Genomic DNA, 27,407 nt, shown 5'->3' with positions numbered 1-27,407 from the left:
ACACCGTGACCCCAGAAGCTCCTGATGTTTCCAGAGCGCAAATCGTCAAAATCCAATTCTGATCCAACATTTTAGTGTCTGTAAAATGTTTTTTTTTCTAATAAAGTTCTGGATACTACTGGTTTCTACTGACTCGCCCACATCTGATTCAGACACTAAGTGGAACAAACAAAGAAGCTTTTAGGAAAAAGAGCTCTTGTAAAATGAAGCTCTATCTCTCGGTGTCGGATCCAAATGATTCTATTTTCTGACAGAATGTGGAGGAGAAGATTTGACTGTTTGACTAAAGCCTGAAGCAGAGATCATTTACCTCCAGGAACTCTGTTATTGTCTGCAGAGGATTACTGTCTGATGAGTTTTTGAATGAGGAAGGTGGAGGCTGAGCCAATTTAGCAGAGACTCTTAATACAGAGCGAAAAATTCAGTCACACAAAGACTGGCGATGAGGGATTTAAATGGTCGCTGCACCTAAACTCACTCACTGTACAACTATGGTTTCTTCAAGCTGCTGATTCTTAGGAAGATTTGGTCAAAATGAATCTCACCTGTTGCAAAGCAGTCAAACATTGAAGAAATCTTCAGGGTGAATCTCATCCATGAGGCAAACTCCACTATTCTTTAACCAAAGTCACAAAAATCTCATCATCAAAGTAATGTGTCTGAAGGTGGCGTATTTTATGAACAATACATCGACTGCGTGACCCGAACTAATCTAAGAATCCCCTGGAAGTTCTGTGATTCTCAGTAAAAGGAAGGAGAGGTTCTGAATCCTCTGATGTAGGTCCAGGTCGTCTTACTGTGGGGAAATCCAGGGGAGGAGGCTTAAGAGGACGATCAGTCGTTCACTCAAGGAAGCAAAGTAATCCAGATCTGCATTGGCACGCAGCAGCCCAGTGGTTCAGGCTTTCTGGGTCCGACGGGAACATTTGACCAAAACCAAATGGATGAATAAAAAAATAAAAAGAAAAGAAAACATTCTATCTTGGTTTCTCTTCATTGGCTTCCTGTAAAATCTAGAAAAGAGTTTAAAAACCTCCTTGTCACGTATAAAGTGCTAAATAACCAAGCTCTGTCTCTCTATAGTTATGCTGCTAAAGGCTCTGAGTGCTAAACGACATAGGGACCACTTTCTCTCTCTGCTTTATTCTACTTCTACTCTCAAACTCTGCATTATTTCTTAAGGAGAAAATACGCCACGCACATTTCAGCACATGGCGTATTTTCACCCTGTCTACTTTTAAGGCTAGGCTTAAAACTTTCCTTTTTGATAAAGCTTCTAGTTAGAGTGGCTCAGGTTATCCTGAGCTATCTCTATAGTTCTGCTGCTATAGGCTTAGACTGCTGGAGGACATAGGGACCCCTTTTTCTTCATTCTATCTCTATTCTCCCACTCTGCAGAATCTGTTAGTTCAATCTCTAACGTTCTGCTCTCTCTGCTTTTCTCATAGTAGCTTCATCTGGTCTGTTCCTGTTTGGCTGTGACTCCATCCTGGAGAGAAATATCAGCTGTGCTGCTGCCATCAACACCTTTGTTTCTAGATGTTGGAGCTTGGCCTGTTTTCCAGTGTAGTCCTGTTTCTCTGACTGTGACTAACTGGATGTGCTCTCTTCATCCTCTGACATGGGCGCTGGCTCGGAGCTCGTCTGCCTGGCTGTGTGTTTCCTGGACGGGGCCACCTGTGGAGCTGGTTGACAGCTGCCTTTTGTATCTATGCTTCTTTTTCTACGCTGCTTCTGTCTCCTTGAACCCCAGTGGGCCTCAGCAGATGGCCGCTCACACTGAGCCTGGTTCTGCTGGAGGTTTCTTCCTGTTCAAAGGGAGTTTTTCCTCTCCACTGTCGCTACAAGCATGCTTAGTGTGAGGGATTGCTGAAGAGTCAATGAGTCGATGCAATCAGCTGGTTTTCCTTAGATAGAAAACTTTGAATCAATCTGACTGGATGATCTGGTGAACTGGAAAGTGACCTGAGATGACATGATGGGAATTGGAGCTATAGAAATAAACTGAATAGAATTGAATGTACAGCAAGTGCAGCAGAGCAACATGTCTGATTGCTACATGAACATGAAGGTTATGCCTTTGAATGTATTCCTGACTTTTATTCGATCAAAATAAAGGATAAATTACTGTTTATTTCATAATTTAGCCTTTGGATAATTTACCTGATATTTTCGGCTTTTGAAGATTTTAACACACGTGTTTTCATTTGTTTTAGATCAACTGTAATAAAACTGAATGGAAGACATTTTTGATGCGCAACTCAGATCACAATCTGTGTACTTGTACTGAAGAATTTGAAGAGGTACAACTTTTTTTTTGTAATTGTGACATAAAAAAAAATCTACAATTACAAAACAAAGTTATAATGCACAAATAGTTTTGGACAATGGTGTAACGACAACAATAGGCCTGTCTGCTTTGCTATTGGTGTCGTGTGTAAACGGCTCACCATCATGTTGAACCTCCTCTCCTTAGGAGGCATCTCTGCAAAATGAAACATGATCCTTAATCTACAATCTGATGCACATAAAACACACACACACAAATTTACATTTCATAACTTGTCAAAAATAGCCACAAATTTAATCTAATAATTTGCCCTTTAAAATTCCTAGTACTTTAAAGTAAAAATCTATTAAATAATATATAGTAATATATCATTTAAAAAAAATTCATGAAATAAATATTCACTTATTCAAATATTTCTTTGCTTTTATTTAGTTTTACTATTGACTTTGGGCATGACATCAAGGGTCTAAAAGTTATATATGTGTGCATATTAAACGCTATGGGCCTATTTAATTTTTGTGGAAATAAATTACAGTTTTAGAAAAATAAATAAATAAATAAGGTCCGGTACGGTCAGTTACTTCAGTATCAGGAGGGTTTAAGAAGATTTTTTTGCACCGTTACATCTGCAAAGAGTCGTCCTGGTCTACAATTGTGTAGGGGCCCATCAGGTGTCATTGATGGGGCCCCTAAGAGGTCCCGGGCCCCTAAGCAACTGCTGTCTCTGCTTACCCATATTTACGCCATTGGTTCTGGACCATTTGGAGCAAGCTGAGAATGTAAGAGGTTTTTGATGTGCAACTTGTAGAACAGGATTTGTGCATTTGTACTTAAAATATGAACATATAAAAAATTATTTTATATAAATTATACTTCTACAAATACAAAACTTAGAATGAAACAACTTCAAATTAATTCTTAAAATGCACAAATAGTTTTGACAAAATAACCTTCATACCCCAGACCTGTTTTTGCCCAGGGCCTCACATTTCATAAATCCGCCCCTGAAATAAACAAACCTAAAACACATCTTTGGTCTATCCGTGTGTGAATAGAAGAATAATGCCTTCAATAAAACAAATCTAATAAAAACAGAAGAGAGTTTGTGTTCCTCAGATTTAATTGGATCTTCAGAAGTTTGGCTCCAATCAAAGGGTTAATGACGCAGGGATGGTCAGCAGGAGGCTGGAGGTGGGAGTCCTGCGGACTGATCCTCCTCCTCCTCCTGCTCGGCAGCAGAGGAGCCGCTGACAGGCGGAGCTGCAGCACCTCCTCCGCTCTCCTCCTCCATCGGATCTCCTCTCCGAGCCTCCGGCATGCCGCGGCCGCCTGCCTGCGCTGCTCAGCGGGACCAGCCGCCTCGGTCGGTGGATGAATGAGTTGAGAAAGTCCGCTGGAAGTGAGCGGAGCCGGACAGCGGTGGATGGGAGATGAATGTGACCGAGCGACCCGCCAGCCTCCCGGTTCCAACTTCGGTAAGAGAATCCTTCTGGTTCTGGTTCTGGTTCCGGACGGCTTGGTGTGAGAAACAGGGCGAAGCTGCAGCGTCCAGAACTTCCCTTAGAAAGAGCCGCTTTCTGCGCGTTTTGTGCCCGAAGCTTCAGAACTGACGCCCGGCTTTACAAACTGAGCTGATCCCAGACCAGTGTAACCATCAGAACAGTTCGGCTCACCCAGTGACCCCCACCCCCACCTGTTTCTGAATAGGTTTCATCTGCAACATGCTGGCAGATCTTTGACCTGCTGAAGGAGTCCAGTACCAGCTGCACCAGTTGGCTTTGATGGTGACTTGGACTTGTTCTGACCCGCACATCCAGCTGAGGTCCGGTCATGGGTCTATAGGCAAGATGCAGAAACCCCCCCCCAGTCTTTGGCCAGTCAGCAGGTTTTTGTTTGGTTCATCCACAGATCAGCTGGTTTCTGTCACTCTGTTCCTCCTCCAGGACAGGAGGGCATTTCCAGGTCCTGAGAGCCGCTATCCTGCAACCTTTAGATGTGCGTTTGGTTCAACAATATGATTGACAGGACTCTGGAGGAGCTGACTGCCTACTGACTCGGCTATTTGATCCAGGTGTGTTGGACCGATGGTGGATCTAAATGTTGCAGGATACCGGCCCCAGATGTGTCCATGAGGAAAGTGGAACTGGTTCTCCTTCATGAATCCTTCCACTCTGCGCAACGCACAAAAAATTCCCCCTGAACATGTGGATGGCACCAGCAGCATGGGTGACCGTAGATCCAGCAGGTCCAAGCTGAACCCCTCTGGTCTTATAATCTCCTAAAGCTGTTCAGCGCGTCTGCGTGGACAGATGCAGGGTTGAGCGTGTGATGTCGGGGCCTCGACCCTCCAAGCTGATGTTCAACCAGCGCCTGGCTAATGACAGACCTAAGCCTGGATGTTTCCTGAAATTGTGGCGTGTTTGGTCTTCAATTCAGTTCAGTTTATTTATATGGTACCAATTCCCAACACCTGTCATCCAGTCAGAATAAAGGTTCAAAGTTTTCTGTCTAAGAAAAAAAAACAGCTGATTGCATCCAGTCATTGACTTTGCAGCATTCTGGATGGATCCTGGATGAGCGTCCAGTTAAGGGCTGGTTATCCTCCTGCAGCAGAGTGTCGCAGTGAGCTTGTATCAGATTTTTTTGATTTATGCCCAATATTGAAGCGTGGTCTGCGCTGTTATTCCACACCAAAAACGCCAGAGGGCCAATCAGGAGCTAGCTGTGGGTCTAGATACGGCCGAGGCGGTGAGGAAGTGGGGGTAAGTTTGTTTGACAACGGAGGGACATGAGGGCCAAAAAGAGCGGGAATCCAGGTGGAAAAAGGGTCCCGGCGTTCTTACGGCACCTCGCTCTGCTAGCGGGTCCATCCTCACCAGTTAGCCATACCTAGTATGTTTAGGAGAGAAACAGGACTAAATACTGAAAAACAGATCCAACTGTATCACCTATAATCTAGTGCAGGGGTCACCAACCATTTCAAGGCTGAGGGCTACTTCATGGGTATTGAATCATAGGAAGGGCTACCCAAGCTGACCTATAAACAAGAGGGGTCAGAGTTCACCTAAACTTCATCCAAATTAAACACGTTTTTATTGTTAACTTTTAATTTCTAATTTTCCTTTAAACATTATAATTTTAAAATCTCTATAAAGGCTAAAATGCCCTATATGATTACTATGATGAAATGCTCTATAAATGATTAAACAGAAGAGTCACAGAATAAAATAAAATTTCAAACTTAGCCCACTGCTGAGTTGCTGTTTTCAGAAGGCGTTGAGGGCCCCTTGGTGCCTGTGGGCACCGCGTTGGTGACCCCTGATCTAAGGTGCTGATGGCAGCAGCACAGCTGATATTTCTCTCCAGGATGGAGTCACAGCCAAACAGGAACAGACCAGATGAAGCTACTATGAGAAAAAGCAGAGAGAGCAGAACGTTAGAGATTGAACTAACAGATTCTGCAGAGTGGGAGAATAGAGATAGAATGAAGCAGAATGATGAAAAAGGGGTCCCTATGTCCTCCAGCAGTCTAAGCCTTTAGCAGCAGAACTATAGAGATAGCTCAGGATAACCTGAGCCACTCTAACTAGAAGCTTTATCAAAAAGGAAAGTTTTAAGTCTAGCCTTAAAAGTAGACAGGGTGTCTGCCTCACGGACTAAAACTGGTAGTTGGTTCCACAGGAGAGGAGCCTGAGAACTAAAAGATCTGCCTCCCATTCTACTTTTAGAAATTCTAGGAACCACTAGTAAACCTGCAGATTGAGAGCGAAGTGCTCTGTTAGGAACATAAGGAACAATCAGTGTAACCAGGAAAAATATTGGAGCAGAACAGTAATTTTAAATTTAAACCTGCGTTTCTAATCCTCCCTTTTTCCTCCCTGTGGATCTTTGTGGTGGAGTCAGTAAACTCTGCTTAATGAAGTGTTCAGAACGACAATTTAAACCCCATGTAATGCGTTTATTTCTGTGTTTTTTCTTGTGTACTGTTTCTGTTCTGGTTTTAACTTTGTTGTTTCTTTACGGCTGTGAGACGTTTGTTCACCGTGCTGCTCTTCTCCAGGCTCCCCCATTAATCTAAAGCATTTACTTTTCCTGAACAAGGAAACAAATGATGCGACCTTTTTAAAACCCTCGCTCTTGCGCTCGCTGCTGAATTCTTGGAGGGAGAATCCAGCGTGAAGTGCTGATGTGCCGTTTGTTACCTCTGAATCAAGCACAGCCTCATCTGGAAGAAGAGAAACATTTTTCATGCCTCGTTGGAACAGATTTGTCATATGTTCGCTCTCGTGTTTCCATGGAGACCTCTCTGTACCTCTCATGCTGGTGGTTTGATGTAAAATTTAGTCATTTCACTTTAAATCAAAGCCTCTGACTCCTCAGATGCCGACTTCTGCTCATCCTGCCTCCACCTTTAGTTCCCTTTAAACTGGTCCAGCCTTGGATCCCAGCTCCATCAGCAGGGCAGCTGCTGCATCACTGGGCTGTTCAGGAGGTCAAATCTGGACCCATGCTGAGCTAAAACATCAACAGAACCTCCTGTTCCACCACTGATGTTCCTTTGGATCTGTAGTGACGTTAGAGAGCAATTCAATTCTATTTAGTTTATTTCTATAGCTCCAATTCCCATCATGTCATCTCAGGTCACTTTCCAGTTCACCAGATCATCCAGTCAGATTGATTCAAAGTTTTCTATCTAAGGAAAACCAGCTGATTGCATCGACTCATTGACTCTTCAGCAATCCCTCACACTAAGCATGCTTGTAGCGACAGTGGAGAGGAAAAACTCCCTTTGAACAGGAAGAAACCTCCAGCAGAACCAGGCTCAGTGTGAGCGGCCATCTGCTGAGGCCCACTGGGGTTCAAGGAGACAGAAGCAGACATAGAAAAGAAGCATAGATACAAAAGGCAACTGTCAACCAGCTCCACAGGCGGCCCCGTCCAGGAAACACACAGCCAGGCAGACGAGCTCCGAGCCAGCTCCCATGTCAGAGGATGAAGAGAGCACATCCAGTTAGTCACAGTCAGAGAAACAGGACTACACTGGAAAACAGGCCAAGCTCCAACATCTATAAAGAAGGGTGTTGATGGAAGCAAAGAGCAGCCTGAGATGTTCTGATCTAGAAGCAGCCCTACCGATGATGCAAAGCAAGTAATTTTCATGTGAATGTGCTTTACTGGAGGCATCCATGTTTGTCAAAGAACACTACTGCCACCTACTGGTTAGTGACGTCACGGTGCGGTCTCGGCTGTTGATCAAGTCCCAGTGCTGTATCTGGTGTTTGTCACAACGCGCTATTATCCAAGTCATCTTGAAAACATTCTTCTTCCAAATGTTGGCTACATATTACGGGTTTTTTCTCTGGCCAGAAGTTCGATGGCGAATCCTCCCTCTTCAAGTTGGCGATCCAACGACCAACCCGTCCGTGGAGGATCAGGAATCAGAAAGGTGGAATAACTCTTTTTTTCACTTTTACCCGATGTATTCCAGCATCCAGCTGCCATGCACGTGGGCATTGTCAGTTTCACTATAGCTCTGGTGAATTTCAATGGTGAAGTCCTCTGGAAATCTTCAATAATTGTTGTTGATTGCAGATGTGTCTAATTTCGTGGTCCAGACTTTAAAGGGTTAAGGGAATTGGTGAGGTCATACGGTGAGTGGAAGCCACTCTGCCTGTTAAAGAACTGTGGCTGTTTTCTATGGATCTGCCTTCAGAAGCAGATAATCCGTCTGTGAAAATGAACAGGAGTAAAAAAATGCACCTAATTATCCGTCAAATATGTCGGTCAGGTTAAACCGAGTCAGAACCTTTTTCTTCAGCCAGTTTCTTGGAGTCCCCCCCAAAGGATTCCCAGTGGCAGAGCGGCTGTTGGTGGATTTATTAACTGCTTCCTAATGATTAGATGTCAGCGATGGGTAGGAAGGCTTCTGTTAAACAGTTTGCTGCAGACAGAAGCAGTAAATGAGCTGTGAGGAAGTCCCGGCTCCCTGCCTGCAGAGCCTTCGTGCCTAAGTAGTGTTTGGCCGTGTTTGAGTCGTACCTCGGGGCGTATTTGTGCTGTGATGGACAGCGACGGCGTTGCTGGTGTGTTTCTGTCTCTGGAAGCTGTCAGAGAGTCCAGATTTAGCAGGAAATCTGTTTGTTAAGGGCCGCTGGAAGTCATTTTGAACAGGGGATGCTGTGAAAATATAAAGCCTATAGAGCGGAGGTCTTCAACAGGGGGTCCGTGACCCCTAGGGGGTCCGCGGAGGTACTGCATGGGGGTCGCGAAACTTTTGGTTGATTCATTTTTTTTTTTTTTTATATTCCCTCCTGAATTGAAATTTCTTTAAATCCACATTAACATGAATCCAACAGACTGTAGTAAACAGATACATGGAGGCAGAAGATGTCTTTCAGTCATCAATGCTCACATTCAGAGACACACAGGAGCTCTTTCAAGCTGGGCACCGTTTCATTCACAACACCTGTCCCATCAACCAGGAAGCAGAAATACTTTAATAATCCCAGGTATAAATTACTTTAGTTACATTACTCCATCTTTAATAGAGTGACTATAGGACCAGGTTGATAGAACACAATTTCATACAATATATATAATTAGGGGGTCCCCGCTCCATCTTGTCATCAGTTTGGGGGTCCTTGGCCTGGAAAACATTGAAGACCCCTGCTATAGACCTATTTGGAATAGAATAAATACAGATAGAAAGATTGAGATTCACTACTTTATTATCATATACACTTCAGTCCACGCCACCGGGGTCTGTAGCACACAGACATCAGTTTTCAGGTGAATATATGCATTATTAATTAAACTTCACAATAACACTATAACAAGGTGGATTTGATCAGCTGTGACTGACATAACAGATTCTGCAGAGTGGGAGAATAGAGATAGAATGAAGCAGAATGATGAAAAAGGGGTCCCTATGTCCTCCAGCAGTCTAAGCCTATAGCAGCAGAACTATAGAGATAGATCAGGATAACCTGAGCCACTCTAACTATAAGCTTTATCAAAAAGGAAAGTTTTAAGCCTAGCCTTAAAAGTAGACGGCTGTGAAGCTGAGTCGCTGTGTTTATGTCACACGTGACTCTATTAGCTCTACGTTAACGTTATTGAAAGGTTCTCCATTACACAAAGAACACAGGATCGCTGGGGTGAACTTTTCGCAAATTTATAAATTTTGCAAAGTTTTTTTAACCCCATAATGCCAAATGTATCATATTTGATACATACAGTTTTTGAAATGTTTTGCGTCTGACACCTTTTGCATAATTTAATGGTAAAAACTTTGCTCAAAATCCTATTGTACACAATCAGATATTCCTGATAACAGCCAGTAGAAGACTAGACAAAAAATAATCTTGACTTATCGCATAGTAATAAATTATTAATATCAAAAATGTATTTCTGTTTTTTCTTTTTACATATTTTGTTAAAAGGCCAAATAAAGAATTCAAACCAAAAAAAAAATTATTTTCTGTTTTGTTTTATTCTTGGATTGGGCTTTAAAGGGTTAATATAGTTTTTAAAGGAAAAGTCTGCTTATATTCAGAATTCCAACTTCTGAAAGTACTTTGAATATGAAGTTATTAAATGATCAGTGTTTTTAATTCAGAGTAATTTTCATTTGAATGAGCTTTATTGTTCATCAATGTCCAGGATCTGAGTGTAAAGCAGAATTCATAGTAGATCAGGAAGTGTTTGCTTTGGAAACCTTGGATGTCTAAAATTATTCCTTTATTGTCACTTTGTCAGCTTGTCTGTCTGCTATATTAACCAATATGATGTGTTGAACTAGATCTGCTATTTTCACAACTTTTGTAAGACACTTTGTTTTATAAAGTAGGGCATTAATTCATAAAAAAGTTTATTTTATTTCTATAAATCAAAGTTTTCTGCCTAACAGCAATGATGATCTGCACAGCAGCATTCTATACCCAGCTATTGTAGCATCTAGGATAGAGCTGTCAGTCTGGGAACGGATCTGGTTGTTCCAAATTGTAAAGGTTCACTTATTTTGCAACATAAAACTGACTAAAACCTTTTTATCACATATCGTAACGACTGAAATGCGACTAAAACCAATAATAGTTTTCGTTCTGAAGACTAAGAATAAATCAAAGATGGCTGTCAAAAACAAAACACTGTTTAAAGCTCTAAAAAGTGATCAATCATTTTCGAAAACCTGCCGTCCACACCAGACATTTACCAAACAATCCTCCTCTGTGTACTTCATTACCAAATATAAAAAATGAATTAAAATTAACTTAAATACATTCTACCTACCAAAAGAAGGAAACTAAAGTGTTAGAAAAGAAAAATTACAACAATTTATTATAAATGGCCTCAACAGTGATGATTTCCTAACCTTACAGCTTCTTTTAAAAACAGGAGCTGGAATTTTCTGCTCTTTTCTTCCATCTTCAGATTGACTGAAGTCCTGTTTTTTTCTGCACTTCCCTGATCCTGTGAGGCTTCCTGCTTACTGACGGCTTCCTGACGGTTTTCTGATGCCTCTTCCTTTAGAGTCCACTTGTATAACACTTTATTGTTTCATTAAGGGGGAAAAATCCATCTTGGCTCACAGGCAGCAAAAGGGAAATAAAACCTGACTGTTAGCCTGGAGTTATAAAGGAGGAAAGAGGACATTATGCTGAAGTGCTGTTTTTTTTCTTTTTATTTCAGAAAAGCCAGCTTCAGTCTCTTATGAGCAAAAGCTTTTTATTCCCAACGACAGCCATAACATTATGTCCACATAAAGTTTATGAAGTGAGGACCCGCGGCCATGGGCTTCATGGAAACAAGCGCCGCTCTCTCATCACGCTTTTATTCCTCCGACACTAAACTTAAAACGCTGCTATTAGTTCACTAATAAGCTGATTACGGTTGGATAAGTTCCAAAACACTTCCTAGATGGTTTTAGGGACTGGTGTTAAAGCAGCTGGTCCTTCCCAGTCAAACACCAGCCGATTGGCGGCCGAATGGCGGCCGATTGGCGGCCAAATGGCAGCCGATAGGCGGCCGAATGGCGGCCGATTGGCGGCCGATTGGCGGCCGATTGGCAGCCGATTGGCGGCCGAATGGCAGCCCATTGGCGGCCGATTGGCAGCCGATGGGCGGCCGAATGGCAGCCCATTGGCGGCCGATTGGCAGCCGATTGGCGGCCGAATGGCAGCCCATTGGCAGCCGATTGGCAGCCGAATGGCGGCCGAATGGCGATTGGCAGCCGAATGGCAGCCGACAGGGCAGCCGAATGGCGGCCGCTTGGCGGCCGACAGGGCAGCCGAATGGCGGCCGATTGGCAGCCCAATGGAGGCCGAATGACAGCCCACTTCTCACCAACTCCCAGCCAAATCCCTTCCATCTTCCAGCCACTGGCCTTCTCCTGGACGTGCATATTTCCACCCTTTCACTGATTTACAGTGTCTGACCAGGAGTTGATGCTTCTCTTTAGATCTTAATGTCCACAAATCATGACAGAAAGTAAACTTAAGTATAAAGATTGATCTTTAAAAAGGAATTGAAGGGGAGCAGCCATGGAGCAGCCAAGGGCAAACCAAGGAAAGTGGGGATATTTTGAATGTCTGCTGCTGTATTAGTTTTACTGAAAATGTATTTCTGATATCTGAATAAAAAAAATTGTGTCAAAATTACTATTTCAAACAAAATGAGATTCTTCACATCTAGAATAAACATTCTGGATATGTAGAAATACATATGAGATCTTGTTAATCCTATTCCTGCAAACATGTAATTTAGAAAACCTGTTTTTAAAGCTCAGTCTATGAATATGATTTTGATCAGGAAGAATCTTATTTTAGTGATCTACAAATGGAAAAAAAGAGAGGAGAGTGCTTTTATTAAATGTAAAAACGGCTTGCCATAGACCACTTCATAAAAACCTAAATCGAGCAACAATCTTCTTCACCATTTTCCTTTCCTTTGCAGCTGTAGCGTTGTTTCTGTCTTTTAAACACATTCTTTTTTATTTTATTTATTTCTGCTTTAAAATCTCCGGTTCCAGTGGGGTGAAATAGGCACTTCCTGTTGTCTGTCGTCATGGTGACTCATGAAATCAGGGGTCGACTGATAAAGGCATACTCAGAGTATATTAAACTAACTCACAGCAGCTTTTATGAAACAGAAAACTCAGTTTCCAACCTAAGGATGGATCATTTCAGAGTTTTTTTTAAACCTGCTTTGTGAAATGGAAACCTAGTTTTTTTTTAAACCGACTAATAATATTGCCCAGATAAATGTATTGTTTTTTTTTGTACGTGAAGAGAGTATTAATAATGCGAGTTGACTCAGCAGGGCTAATAATACATTGGAGAAGTTGATTTACAGGAGAGAAAATAATTGGGAGCAGCACAGCAAGCTGGAGAGCTTTGCTGCATTAAGCTCCATTATCGTCTGAATTCACCGTCTGTGCCAGAAATTTGTGTTTTCTGTTACATAAAAAACATTTTCAACACAAACAAATGCAGCAATAATACTAATAATAATAATGATAAAACAAAAATTCCTGACTGAGCTGAAAATAGGGGTGTTTGTTTGAACACCTGCTATGGTATCTGCTGTTCTACACTCATTTCAACATCGCCTACCTTAAACTTTTTCTTACAAAAAAGTGAGAATTAATATAATAAATGATCTTTTAAAAACTTAAACTTAAAAAAAAAAAGATTTAAAATGGTTAATTTAAATTAAAGCCTTAATGGTGCAGTAGGAGATCTTTTCTTTTTTTTTGTTGTTGAGTTTTTATGGCGCTAGTGGTTCCGTTTTTTGACAGTAGGCTGACAGGAAAGGGGGGAGACATGTATCAAAGGACCACAGGTCGGATTCAAACCCGGGTCGGCCTAAGGCTAAGGCTTCTGTACGTGCCAACCGCTGCTCCACCTGCACGCCCAAGAAGAGAGATCTTTTCTGACGCATTTTTTTTTTTTTTAACCATGTGGCTTAAAGATCTCCCCACAGCCGCTTAGCAAGCAGTGAAATAGAAGGTCTAGAAGTGAAACTAAAATAATTGGTCCCTGCTACAGTGAGAAATCAATGAATAACCCCAACCAATCACAAAAGACGGACCGTTGTACAGGATTGGTTCCTGACACGTCAATCATGGTCATCTGCTTGTCCCTCCCCCCTGTGCGCGTACCCTGACATAATGAGCGATTCAATCCCCCAATGCTTGTGCAGGATGCCATTGCTGGAAGCTAGCCACTGTTCTGCTGCTGTTTCTGCTTCATTTTTGATGTTTGTACCAGTTTAGTTCTGATGCGCGGCTGAAGCATCTTTGCTGCTCTAGCTGCGCGGTGCAAAAGTGGGTCTGATGTGCGGTGGGCGGAGCTACTCTATCCTTTCTTTGCCTGGAACAATGGCAGCTATATTACTGTAGTTGTGATCAGCGGGTAAAAAGTAGTTAGAATCTTTGTTGAAGTGAGAAAGTCCTCCTGAAAACACGGTCTGTGCAGTCAGTTCATCCAGATTACTATCCTGCCTTCAAAGATTATCTCTCTGTGGGAGCCGCTCAGACCCCCACATACCGGCGCTGCGCTGTCACTGGGAATCCCCAGCAGCAGCTGCCTCAGGCCCGCTCGCCTCTCCAGGGTTTTCCCCTCCTGTTGGTGGCGGCTGGAAGTAGATGTTAGCGTTTTTCAGGTCTCTGCTACAAACTGCAGGCAGCAGGATAATAAAAGCCAACATATTCTGCCGGCAGGTTTCTACATTTGAAGTTAATTTAGGCGTTAATAAACTGTTTCAGAGGAGTGATCATAGCGCTCTGCATCAGCAGTGCTGTGTCTGACTCCCTGCCAGCTCCCAGATCAGCGACGCGCTGCAGACAGCTAGCGCTGCGCGTTCATGTGTTTTGAAGGTGTGGTTTAGAGGCGTGGTCTGAAGGGAGCGGCATAGTTGTGTATGTTCAAAAATATAGCTTGCTGGAACCATTTTTCCAAGATCTCCTACTGCACCTTTATATAATGCTTCATATAATTATTGATTCAATGACTAAATCTAAGTGAATTTTTTTGGTGACTGATTTATATATAAATTGTCAGTCATACTAACTAGCTGCAATAAGCCAACCAATATTTTGTTTTTATGTATTTAAAATAATTTAATGTTAACCAATTATGTAAATTTTTATGTGGATTTTTCTTTAATGATTTTCTGAATTATATTATTTTATATTGATTAATTATCTTTCTGGAAGAATTTGACGCTATGTTGTCAAATATACGGTTGAGAAATGTTTGGATTTAAATGTAAACAAGATCATATGGTAATATCATAATAGATGTTTTCAGATGTAATTGGAAAATGTATCTTTTTCATAAACAAATTTTTAAAATTGAAAAGTCCCCACGGAGTCATATTTATAATTTTTAAATCATGTCCAGGACTTCAAATAAGATAAGAAGAAAGCCTAAAAAAAGATGTCTAATATTTATAAACTCCCTAGCCTTTAGGGAGCGTAACAGTCTGGATTAGAACACTTAATGTCACTAAAGTCATATTTATATCCTGTAATGAATGTAAAGAAATTGGCAGTTAAAGCTGCAGAAACTGTAAATTAAACCAGTTCAACAACACAAATTCTCTTCTACAAGTTGCACGTCAAGAACCTCTTACGTTCTCAGATTTGCTCCAAATGGTCCAGAACTATTGTTGCAAAACTATTGTAATTTCCGTTTGGTACAGACTGATCGAGCAGCAGCGCCCCCTGTGGTCCCATCAAGTGTACTACCTACAAGCCACAGATAATTTTTATAGTGACGCTTCAAAAGTGAAAATGAATGAATTTGTGACTTACGGCAGCAGATTTGTAACCTGACTCCGCCAGATGGATTTGCTCCGCATATGCATCCGTTGAAGTAATTTTGGGAAGGGGCGAAAATACTGGTTAGCTGATTGGCCTATGTTGGTGATAGACGGGCCAAATAAACCAATCAGATCAACGAAGCATATGACGTACTAACAGAGCGACGACGAAGAGGAGCCAATTGATAGATCAAACTCTTGCCGAAACCAGTCGGGAGAAGAACAAAAACATATTTTCCTCTGAGAAATGCCTCCAGAGCAGTGTTTTGCTCTTCTTTCAGTGAAGAAATACTCTGTAATTCCCATAAAACTTGCCCGATAGCCACGCTAACGCTAGTTTCATCGGCTGAAGCCGCCATGTTCTTTAGACTGAACTGTCGCGCTTCTCGTTGCGTCACACCTCAACCCGCCTCAAAGCCAACGCTGATTGGACGTTCGTTTGGTGAACGGCTCCAAATTTTCTTTAAAGCTACAGTGTGTAATAATTACAGGCATATAAAGTCAGAAATTTAATATATTATACATAACTATGTTATTTATCATCACCTATGAGCTCAGCCTTTTAACCATAATGTTTGCGTTGCCTTAGAATTCGTTATTTATAATTACATAGGAGCGGGTCTCGCAGCCATGGAGGCTGACATCTTTGCGCTACGGCAGCGCAGAGCCAACAAACTAGCGATTGCGAGATCGCCCATTACGCTCGAAAATAACTACGGCAAGTTGAGAGAGATGAACTGAGACGGTACTGAACAATAGATGGCAGTACTATGCCTGAGAAGCGTTTAGTCTGCCTGAAACCAAAGAAGAAGAAGAAGCAGGTATACTGCGCCTCGGTAACAAGAAAGGTAAACAAGGCGGCAGGCGTGAGTGACTTTGCAAACTGTTTGGCCAAACATCAGACGAATGGAGGATCATGCCTACTCTGTATCACAACGAAAAGCGGCGGACACCGAACCCCCGTCATCTAAGAAGCGGAAACACGACGAGAATAAACGCAAGCGTGACAAGAAACGACAAAAAACACGGATCAACATTGGCACGGCATTTACACGATGGAAGTCACTGATGGAGGAAAAAGGTTTTCAAAGTGACGCTCAAGTTGCCAGTTTTCTCTTGGACAGGTAATTAATCCTATACACACAATTGTCTAATATCACTGCAGTTTTTGGAGTACAGGATGCTCAGACCTGTCTAAAACAATAACATGCTGCGGCGTGATGATGCTGTTCCTCTCCAGTATACTTATTCAGCAACGTCCCTGACGTTTCACAGGTAATGATTCAGTAATTTTCTGTAAAATAATTTTCTGGATATATACCTCGGTTACTTCTCTCCGGCTCCTTTGGAGATCTTCAAGCCTTTCCTCCTCTGCTCTCACCCCGCTGGCACCCCTCCCTCGCCTGGCCCTAGCTGCACACCCACCCCGGCCTCTCTGCCCTCTCCCTCTTCCTCGCGTTGTAACCCCCGTGCCACCAAAATGACTTGGACTCTGTAAACAGGGAATATATATTCTTCCAGCGAACACAATCTTGCTGTTAAACTAATGACTACAATTACTTCGTCTGTTTATATCACCATGCAAAGCAGCTCGCCAAAATGTCACAACGACGTAGAAAAAATAACAGGTATATTTATTATCTTAAGTCTACATGAAATCTATACCCTACACAGACTAATGAAATACTATCTGTAAAATTATCTATGTAAACAAACCTCATCACTTGAGAAGGTAGGTGATGTGGACGTCGTGGAAGACATTTTGTCCCGTAACGCTCGCCGTACTGTTGGGGGGGAGAAGCGGTGGGGGGGAGATGTTCATGTTGCTGCGGTCCGCAGTCTGACCGCTAGATGTCGCTGAAAATTACACACTGTAGCTTTAACGGAGAGTCTCCAGACTGATCTGCGAGTGAAACCTTGAAAGCTCGCGAGATAAGGATGGTCTCACGAGGCTAGCCAGATTTGTGCAGTTATATTCATTGTATTTGTGTTAAGGATTTGAAGATTTTAATACACGTGTTTGAAGTGCAACTCACAGAATTTGTGTATTTGTACTGAAGTGTAACTTTTTTTTTGTAACTGTAACAGGTTTAAAAAAAATTTACAACTAAAAAACACCAAAGTTGCAATGCACAAACAATTTAGCAACCATTTGAACCATTTGAAGCGAAACAGAATGTAAGAGGTTTTTGATATGCAACTCGTAGAACAGAATTTTTGTACTTGAAATCGAAATTTGGACAGATATACAAAAAAATGTTACTTCTACAAATACACAACTTAGAATGTAACTCTCTCTACAACTTAGCTAACTTAGCACAAATAGTTTTGATACCAAATAACCTTCATACCTGACCCTGGATGCAGAGCAGCTGATTGGCTGAACTGTTTATATGATCCAACTCAAATGAACCCATTGCTGCTTATTTTATAAGAATCCTACATATTCTCCACTAAACTCACCTGCTGCTGCATATTGACTCAATAAAGTTCTGAAATGATTGAATTATTATTATTCTCTGCAAACACACCTAACAGGACTCATTGATCGTTGTTCGACATAACCTTTAGAAAAGTAGGAGGCCTATCAAGAACAGGATCAGTGAAAACTGGATTTAAATGACCAATTAAATGCAGTGTTTTGCTGTTTCTTTTTTCGGAAGGGTTAAAAAAGTAGCATTCATGCCATTAAACCCCCCGCCGACCCCCTGTGGGCTCTCGCCTTCCTTTCTCTTGGCAGGAGCTGCAGAAACGTAATTATACCCCAGTGGAGTGTGAAAGTCGATGCTTTTGTGTGCTGCAAGTCAATCATGTTTTAAACAAACCACTCCTGTTGGGGAAGAACATAAATTATTCCTCTCTTAAAGTTTTCATTTTCCTGCTACCCAAAATTATTTAACAGAGCTAAAAAAAAAAGAAACAATCAAAGTTTCTATAGAATAATTTGATGTATTCAGACGGCCTTGATGTGCAGACAGGCTCTTTTGGACGAATGCTGTAATGTCATGAAACGGAAGCAGGAAGATGAAACTTGCAGGTGTCACTAAGCTCCAGCCAACATTCCCTCCTTAGTAATCATTTTATCACACTACTATATATCAGGGCTGCATCCATTCAGATGGCTCTATAGCTTCCTAATAGCATAGGAGCTAATGAAGAGAACGTTCCGATCTCATGAGAACTGGGAAATATGCCAAAGGGCAGATTTCATAGTTGCATCACAAATAAGGATTATTTTTAGGCCTTATAATTAGTCCCTGTGGATGGATGGATGCATGAATTGACAGATGGATACATGAATTGATGGTTGGATGGATGGATAGATAAATAGGTAGATTGATTGAGTGATGCGGTAAGCTGGAGTCAAAGGACCAGATGGAGCTGCTGCTGCAGGAGGAGGCTCTACAGTTCCACCTGTCAGCCGCTCCTGTGCTGCCGACCATGATGCAGAGGAGGATTATAAGTCCGCAGGATTCCCACCTGCGCTCCGCAGCCTCCTGCTGACCATCCCTGCATCAAAGCGCATTAATCCATTCATTGGATCCAAACTTTAGAAGATCCAATTAGATTAAGTCCAATTAAATCTGAGGAGCATAAACTCTCCCCTGACCTTAGGACTGGATCAGTTCCAATCAATCAAACCTTCACAAGATATATAAATATATATATACAGATATAGATAGACAGATGCAAGTCTATATTCTTGAAGCATACTAGTTAGCATCTTCATAAGGTCATTAATGACAATTGGTCTCAGTTGCTCTTTAGAACTTGTCTAACACCGTGCAAATAAAAGGAATGTCGTCTTGAACAATATTAAAGCTACAGCTTTTCATTAGCATTTTTATTTGAATTCAAGGCAGGAAACTTATGCATTTTAATGTTCCCTACCTCTTTCCCTGTGAGATATGAAGAGCCCTCTCCTTCCCCCTCAGCATCAGAAAATGGTTTTCTCAACATAACTGTTCCTGAGGTACAAGATAGCATTTTGGCATCTCAGTCGCTCCTTTATTCCTTATTTGTCTTCTTATTTTGAATACCTCTGCTCATTTCAGATTTCTCTCACTTTAGAGGGCAAAGAAACATACCTTTGATATAGAAGAAGTGTATATATATATATATATATATATATATTTCTTTTTTGCAGAAAATATGACACCACATTGTAGTAATGTCCCAGATGTAACCCTTGGTGTCTTAAGAAGGATGCGAGCAATAATCCCACTCTCCGATCTGAAGCTGTGTCTGTAGCGCTGAAACTCAGTTGGTTCTGGTAGTTTTGTATTTTTATTCTCTAAAATCAGAATATGCAATATAGTAGAAATGCAGCAAGTGCTTCTGATTCCTGATGCGAACACGCTGGGTCCACGACGATTGCACCAACAATCCATGTGAGATCAATGCGTCCGAGGACAGCCTTATCCTTTAGGTGGATTTATTTCACCTATGCTGCTCACAGGGGTGGATTTATGAAATTTGGGGCCCTAGGCAAAGACAGGCAGGGGGCCCTTCTGAATCTAGAAGACAACACATAAAACAGCCCCATTCTCCAGATAGAGAAATGTTAATAGAATAGACATCCATTATCTGTTCTAGGTTGTGTCCCTCTCTTCTTGCCCCCCACTGCCAACCATTCAGCAAAGATGCTGCTACATGGCTGTACATCTTATTTTGGTATTTGACCAATTGGATGAGCCCTTGAATGATATATTACCTACTGGAAATTAAGTTAAAAACAAAGTTAACCAGTCAAGAAAAAAAGGTAAAAAGTAAAAAGCTAATTGAAAAGTTAAAAAGTAACGTTAAAAAGTTAATACGCCTTAACTAGTTATAATCAGGTTTATAAACTAAAACATGTAAGTACCAGAATCAGCATTAATGCCTCTAAGGTTGTGTTGCACCAAAAAAAATGTGTTTTTTTTCATTCTCAGAGGGTTTTTCATGAATTTCTTATAGAACCAACAAGAAGTTGGCATTTCTTGTTATTACATTGACATTCATTTTTGTCATCAAAATATCCATTTTGACATTTACAAACAGTCTATGCTTTTTTAGCACTTCTTCAAAGCCCTTCACGCTACGTTTAGTAGTTCACACATTCAGACACATTCTTCGTAGACGTGAGGCTGATCGGATGTTGTTTTCCAAAATGCTTGTTCTGTGGACAGCAGAGTTTTTGTGTGTAAAGGAAAACACCCTGCAGAATTCCAGTCAGTGTTAAGGATCAATGGACAAGATGTGACTTTTTTTATCCTGACCACCCGGATCCCGTTAAGCCTCTTTCCCACAGAAAACAGCTGGTTTTTCAAGCTAGGTTGACCCGCTAACAATCGGCATTTGGCTCCCTTCCCACTGGCAAATAAAGCATGTCTAACCCCTCCCTGGCAGCTGAATGTCTGGTCAGACCATCACTCTGGGTGTGCGTTGATGATGTCACCAGTGTGACAGAAATCAGGAAAGTAAACAATGGAGTTTTTGAAAGTTTTTAAAATGTAAACAGAGTTGATTCTGCTTGCTACAGTAGTAGCCGTTCAAAATGTCTCCTCTTTCCTTGACGGGTCATTGGCTGGTCCCCTACAATTCCTTTTTAAACATCAATATTTGTACTGAAATATACTTTCTGTCATGATTTGTGGACATTATGATCTAAAGAGAAGCTTCATCTCCTGGTCAGACCCTTTAATTCAGTGAAAGGCTGGAGTCAGGGGGAAAAAATATGCAAGAGGGAGGGGGGTCACTGCAGTGGCTGGAAGTTGGGGGGGGGGTGGATTTACTGGAAGTTGCAGGGAAGTGGGCTGCTTTTCAGCTGGCATTTGACTGGGAAGGGCCATTTTGAATGGCTGCTACTGTAGATCAGAAGTGACTGGCGCGGTGTGTTTGTCGGTATGTTGCGTTCAATGGTATCACGTCATTTAGTATGTCAACCCAGAAGGACAGTCTAAGTGCTTTTATATCGCTGAGATTTGATGAAACTTGTTCAATCGGTAAACACTTGATTGGTTTATAAAATCAGCATACAGAAACTCCATGATTGGAAGAGTGTATTTTCCTTTCTTTAGGACTTAATGCACAGGCGTAACTTTCTGAAGGACTGCTGTGGACATGTCCCCACCAGCTTTGGCTTGATGGGGACAGTCCCCACCCCTTTTTTCCCCTTTCCGCTCATTTACTTTAGCCAAAGGTAACAGAGTTGGGTGCAGCTAACTGTATTCAGAGTGTTTTGAGTCAGTGTTGTTTTTCCTCTCTTGTTCGGCTCCCGTGTCCCGCCTCTCGGTGTGACATCATCGGATCTGTAGCTTTGAGACATCTGATTTGCGGTCGCATTTCACTGACGTACAGAGTGGCTACGTGTTAGAAGGAGAGATACGCTGCATCATTACGGGAGCTACTTCGATATATGTTCAATTAAAAGTTAGGAGATGGGTTGGTAAAAAAATTAGAGAAGCCACCGAAAAATCTGTTCATTAGACATCCGGAGCTTTTTCAGCTAAAAATGATTGTAAGTTTATACAAGAAGCTGAGAAAACATAGTTTGTTCTTCTTTACTAGTTAAAAAATCTTGGCTTCTCAGAGGACCATGTCTCCCAGTTACAGGTTAAAATTAACATGTTTTCTTATTGTGCAGATCTAGAAATGTTGTTTCTGGCTTCATTATATTAGTAAAGAGGTTTATAAATATTTATAGGGAGAGCTGCAGATTTAAAGGTGAAACTGTCATGATGGGTTCACAAGAGAGACCCAAGTATGCAGAACCCACGAAACGGAAACTGAAGTGAAAGGTTAAACAAAGTTTATTGTTTCACAAGCACAGAGAAGTCACAGTTTCTGGTTCAGGCCTGGGGGGCAGGTTCACTGGAGTCTGCGTGGGAGATAGTTCAGTTAGCGTTGCATCAGAAGAGTTTGACTTTGAGAGTTTCAGGTTGTACCTTCAGGGTTCTTGGTTAAGCTTTGGGAGGAGAACTGTTGGGTCCAGAGAATGTTTGTTCAGCAGAGTCCGTAGCTGCTTAGCGTCTTACTTCTAGAGAGAGGTCAGACCTTGGTTTTGAGTTTCCAGCTCTTGGTCCAGAGCTGCATGGAAATCCAGAGAGGAGTCCTCAGGTTTGGCTCAGAGGGCAGACACGGCAGGTTAAGCTCTTCCAGAGCTTCACAGGAGAAAAACAGGTTTCCTGAAAGTAGAGACAAAATGGGTTAGAATCCAGTCTGGATTCAAAGTCAACAAAGTGCTCAGAAGGATCTTGGCCTTAGTGCTAACCAACTGAATTCAACACTGCGACATTGAGGCAAGGTCTGAAGACAGCTTATATAGTGTGGATCCTCTGATGAAGGAATGAGCCTCAGCTGTGCAGGAGGCTAGGCTGAGGAGGATCCACGGCGGACTCTGCTGGAGGAAGGTGGTATTACTCCAGCTCCCAACAGTTCCCCCCCCTCAAGGGCGGATACCAGACGCTTCAGACAAGACCTAGGGAAACAAGAGAACAAAAACCAACCCACCCAGGGTGGGCGCAGGGGAAAAGAGAAAAAAAAGAAAAAACAAAAACTGAGTCCCAGAACAAAAAACAATCCACTTAAGGGTGGACGACAAAAAAGAAAGTCTCTGATATTTAACCGGGAGACCACCGGTAGCAGCTCAGAGATAGGTGCAGGTCGGGGCCGCCCACTGCGGCACCGGAGCTGACTCAGAGAGGACCGCCGACTGCAGCTCTGGCCGCAGCATGGAGAGAGCCGCCCACGACGACTCCGGTGCAGCCTCCGAGGTGTCCTGGGGCGCCCACCGTGGGCCCCTGGATGCTCGGATCTGCCGTAGAGGTGCTCCAGTAGGTTCGGCGGGGCGGGGACTGGTTGACTGACTGGAGGCATGGCAGGAGGGAGACCACGATTCAACGTGTCTATTAGTCCAATTAATATGAGGGTTGTGTCGCTCCAACCACTCATATCCCAGAACCAAGGGAGAACAGGCTGATGGGAAAACAAGAAAGGTTAAAGTCTCTCGATGACTACCAGAAACTTGAAGCTGAAGAGGCAGAGTCTCGTGGGTAACTTGGTGTAGACTCCTTCCATCAATGGCTGAGACTTTAAGTGGCTTCCTCAGAGGGGTGGTCTCAATGTTTAGCTGTTGAACTAGATTTGAGTCAATAAGGTTTCTTTCACAACCAGAGTCTATGAAGGCTGACAGAGTGAGAGTCTGATCAGAACAGAACAGGGTAGCAGGTAAAAGTAGATGAGAGGATTTTCTATTTAGTTGATGCTTCACCAGACTCCCCATAATCGCAGACGAGCTCCAAATCCTATTCTTTGCTGGACAGGAAGAAACAAAATGCCCAGGTATTCCACAATAAAAGCAAAGTTTCTCCTTAAACCTTCTCTTCCTCTCATCGGGTGTGAGCCTAGTGTGACCAATCTGCATTGGCTCCCCCTCAGTTGGTTCAAAAGCTGGTGGAACAAAATGAGTTTTAGACACGGGTTCAGATTCAGGCTGGACACGGCTCTCAGTTCTGAACGCCTCTTCGGGAGAAACAAAAGAAGAGGTGTCCCTTCTCTTAGCCGTAGAAACAGAAACTGGAAAAACATGACTCTTAATCTTTGACTTGGATCTGGTTCGAAGACGGTTGTCCAAACTAATTGTCAACCTGATGAGTTCCTCCAGAGTCTCAGGTGTCTCGAGTGTGGCGAGTTCATCTTTTACGTTCTCGTTTAAAGCGTTGAAAAAAGCACTCTTAAGTGCACACTCATTCCAGCCTGAGGCTGCAGCTTTAACCCTGAAGTCAATGGAAAAATCTGCTACAGAGGAATTTCCCTGTTTAAGATTCAGCAGAGCACGAGAGTCAATTGTTTGGTCAGAATCATGGTTAAACACTTGGGAAAACTCGGAAACAAAATCGGAAAAATCACACCTGAGGCTTTCTTCTGAGGCAAACCTTGCCTCCGCCCACTCTAGGGCACGTCCGGTTAGTTGGGACAGAATAAACGTTATTTTCTTTTGTTCAGTAGGAAAACTGCCAGGAGAGTTCTGAAAAATAAGTCGGCATTGAAACAAAAATCCCTTACATTTGCTTGGGATACCTGAAAATTTCTCTGGGAGAGACGGACGGAATTCCGGAAGTGACGTGACAGGCTCTGGTTCCGGAAACGGAAGTTGAACGGGCTCCGCTCTAGGAGCTGATTGTCTGGAAAACTCCTGCGAAAACAAATCAAATCGAGTGTTGAGCTCACAAATGAATCTGTCCACAAGCCGGTCGTGGACATCACGAATGGCGCTCTCAAAACTCCTAGCCAGGTCATCATGGCTCTCACGGAGGGAGGTTCCAAGGCTCTGAATCTGGGCCCGTTGATCATTCAGAATCCTCCAGAGTGGTTCCGCTGGGTTAGTCGGTTGGTCGCAGTGTTCTGTCATGATGGGTTCACAAGAGAGACCCAAGTATGCAGAACCCACGAAACGGAAACTGAAGTGAAAGGTTAAACAAAGTTTATTGTTTCACAAGCACAGAGAAATCACAGTTTCTGGTTCAGGCCTGGGGGGCAGGTTCACTGGAGTCTGCGTGGGAGATAGTTCAGTTAGCGTTGCATCAGAAGAGTTTGACTTTGAGAGTCTCAGGTTTGTACCTTGAGGGTTCTTGGTTAAGCTTTGGGAGGAGAACTGTTGGGTCCAGAGAATGTTTGTTCAGCAGAGTCCGTAGCTGCTTAGCGTCTTACTTCTAGAGAGAGGTCAGACCTTGGTTTTGAGTTTCCAGCTCTAGGTCCAGAGCTGCATGGAAATCCAGAGAGGAGTCTTCAGGTTTGGCTCAGAGGGCAGACTCGGCAGGTTAAGCTCTTCCAGAGCTTCACAGGAGAAAAACAGGTTTCCTGAAAGTAGAGACAAAAAGGGTTAGAATCCAGTCTGGATTCAAAGTCAACAAAGTGCTCAGAAGGATCTTGGCCTTAGTGCTAACCAACTGAATTAAACACTGCGACATTGAGGCAAGGTCTGAAGACAGCTTATATAGTGTGGATCCTCTGATGAAGGAATGAGCCTCAGCTGTGCAGGAGGCTAGGCTGAGGAGGATCCACGGCGGACTCTGCTGGAGGAAGGTGGTATTACTCCAGCTCCCAACAGAAACAGATTTACTGGGATATGCAACATGAAATAAAATATATCTCCAAGTTTACAAGAAAATTTACAAGAAAAAAAAAATATTCTCTGCTATATTTAAAATGAAGTGTATCCATATTTTTCTGAAATTATACTTCTAGGGATGCATGGTATATTGATTTTGGCTCCGGAATCGGCTGTTACTCGTTTTTTTTATACATTAATGTTTTTGGGCCCTATATGATGCATAAAAGTTCATCTCTCTAACAGCTATAAATATAAATATCTCTTGTGTTCTTAACAATAGGAAAGCATTCAATAAATAGATGTTGGAGCTCATGGAGCTCATTTTTGGAAAATAGAAAAACCGAATGAAAGCGTTCGGGTGGAGAAACTGTAGGTCCATCAGCCTCCACCCTTAGAGTGCCCCCACCAGCTTTCATCACCTTTGACTAAATGTATTTAAATGTTTGGCTAGAGTGAGTGACTGCTCTTTCAGACGTTACACCATAGTTGACTCTTGGTTTCTGCTCAGGAAAGACATAAACGCGACATGTTAAAATCGTAACCTATTGCAATTTCCTAAAAGAATCTGGAAACCCCAGTAAAGACAGGCTGCTGGCGCGACGAAGGTAATCACTGCTGTCATTTAAACATCTCTCACAATGATTCATTCATACACATTTCACAGTTGTCACAACCCAAGGGTGGCTTTAATTGACCTGAAAAGCGAAGGACGAGGACTGTTCCTTTCATTCTTTGTTCTGCGTCTCAGTCTGCTGCTTTTTTTAAATATGTAGAACTTTAAAGGATCTAGATCAAAGTGTTCAGCTTGACAAAAGTAGTGATTGTGACACCCGCCAACATCATCCCGGTCTTGTCAAAGAAAACCCATTTTTATCCTAAAAAGACACACTGTGCAGCTGATGCCTTTCATTCTACTTTAAATGACGAAACAACAAGAAGCGGATTGTTTCCCTGCTGAGTTGGAAACTCTCCGGAATTAGAAAGAACTATTTTTTTTTTAGAAGGTGGATGGATAGGTTGGCATGTATTGAATATCCATCGTCTTTAGGTTTCTGAAGGGAAAAAAGGGAGATGATTATTTCAGCTGCTATGTACTCACACCTTTAGTGCCCTCAGAACTGCCTTTATTTAAATGTTTAATTTAGATGTTTGTTCATTTTGACTTGGGGGGGATTTTATCTTGTATTTATCCAGCGTATGCCCGACGTCCCAGAATCCTCTAAAACACTGGCACACGCTGAGCTTTCTATGGTTTTTTTTTACATTTTGGGCGTCTACAAAGAGTATTCATAACGTCTAGAACTTATGTCCAACGACAGCCTATCTTAGTCTTTTGAATCCACATGAACATGAATTAAACGGACTGTATTAAACAGATAAATGGAGGCAGAAGATGTCTTTCAGTCATCAATGCTCACATTCAACGAGACACAGGAGCTCTTTCAAGCTGGGCACCGTTTCATTCACAACACCTGTCCCATCTAGCCTCGTGAGACCATCCTGATCTTGCGAGCTTTCAAGGTTTCACTCGCAGATCCGTTAAAGCAAATTTGGAGCCGTTCACCAAACGAACGTCCAATCAGCGTTGGCTTTGAGGCGGGTTGAGGTGTGACGCAACGAGAAGCGCGACAGTTCAGTCTAAAGAACATGGTGGCTTCAGCCGATGAAACTAGCGTTAGCGTGGCTATCGAGCAAGTTTTATCGGAATTACAGAGTATTTCTTCACTGAAAGAAGAGCAAAACACTGCTCTGCTAACCAGTATTTTTGCCCCTTCCCAAAATTACTTCAACGAAAGGTTGGATATCCAGTTGGATATGCGGAGAAAATCCATCTGGCGGAGTCAGGTTATGTCCCATCAACCAGGAATCAGAAATACTTTAATAATCCCAGGGAGAAATACCTTCATTACATTAATCCATATGTAATAGTGTTGCGCCTGTGCCATTTTTGGCCCCAATACTCGATACCTGGCTGTGCAATATCGGCCCATACCGATACCATCTGTTTGAAATTGATGTGTGTGTATATATGAAGAATGGATGTAAAATAATCACCATCATGGCTTCCTGTCAAGCTGGTGCCTACCTTTGTGAAGCAGGAAAAAGACTAAAACAAAGTGAATCCAGTAGAACTTTTTATTGCCTACCTGGAATGTGTGACAATAGTTGAAGAAACTTTTGGCTCTCAAAATGGTATCGGTG

At 42.4% G+C, this 27,407-nt stretch overlaps 1 protein-coding gene across 1 annotated transcript in view; it reads left to right on the top strand.

Moving 5' to 3' along the window:
• The first annotated feature begins 3,503 nt into the window (after positions 1–3,503).
• sntg2 (syntrophin, gamma 2) overlaps positions 3,504–27,407 on the top strand; it is a 169,338-nt gene continuing 145,434 nt past the window's right edge. Inside the window, exon 1 of the mRNA XM_038307030.1 lies at positions 3,504–3,765. Coding sequence (XP_038162958.1) covers positions 3,721–3,765 — 45 coding nt within the window. The 5' untranslated portion in view covers positions 3,504–3,720. The remainder of the gene's footprint in view (positions 3,766–27,407) is intronic.

Source organism: Cyprinodon tularosa, unplaced genomic scaffold (assembly GCF_016077235.1).
Source record: "Cyprinodon tularosa strain WSP-4 unplaced genomic scaffold, ASM1607723v1 ctg6, whole genome shotgun sequence".
Taxonomy (NCBI): domain Eukaryota; kingdom Metazoa; phylum Chordata; class Actinopteri; order Cyprinodontiformes; family Cyprinodontidae; genus Cyprinodon; species Cyprinodon tularosa.
The sequence above is the reverse complement of the archived record's forward strand: the minus strand, read 5'-3'. Positions and strand labels throughout refer to the sequence as shown.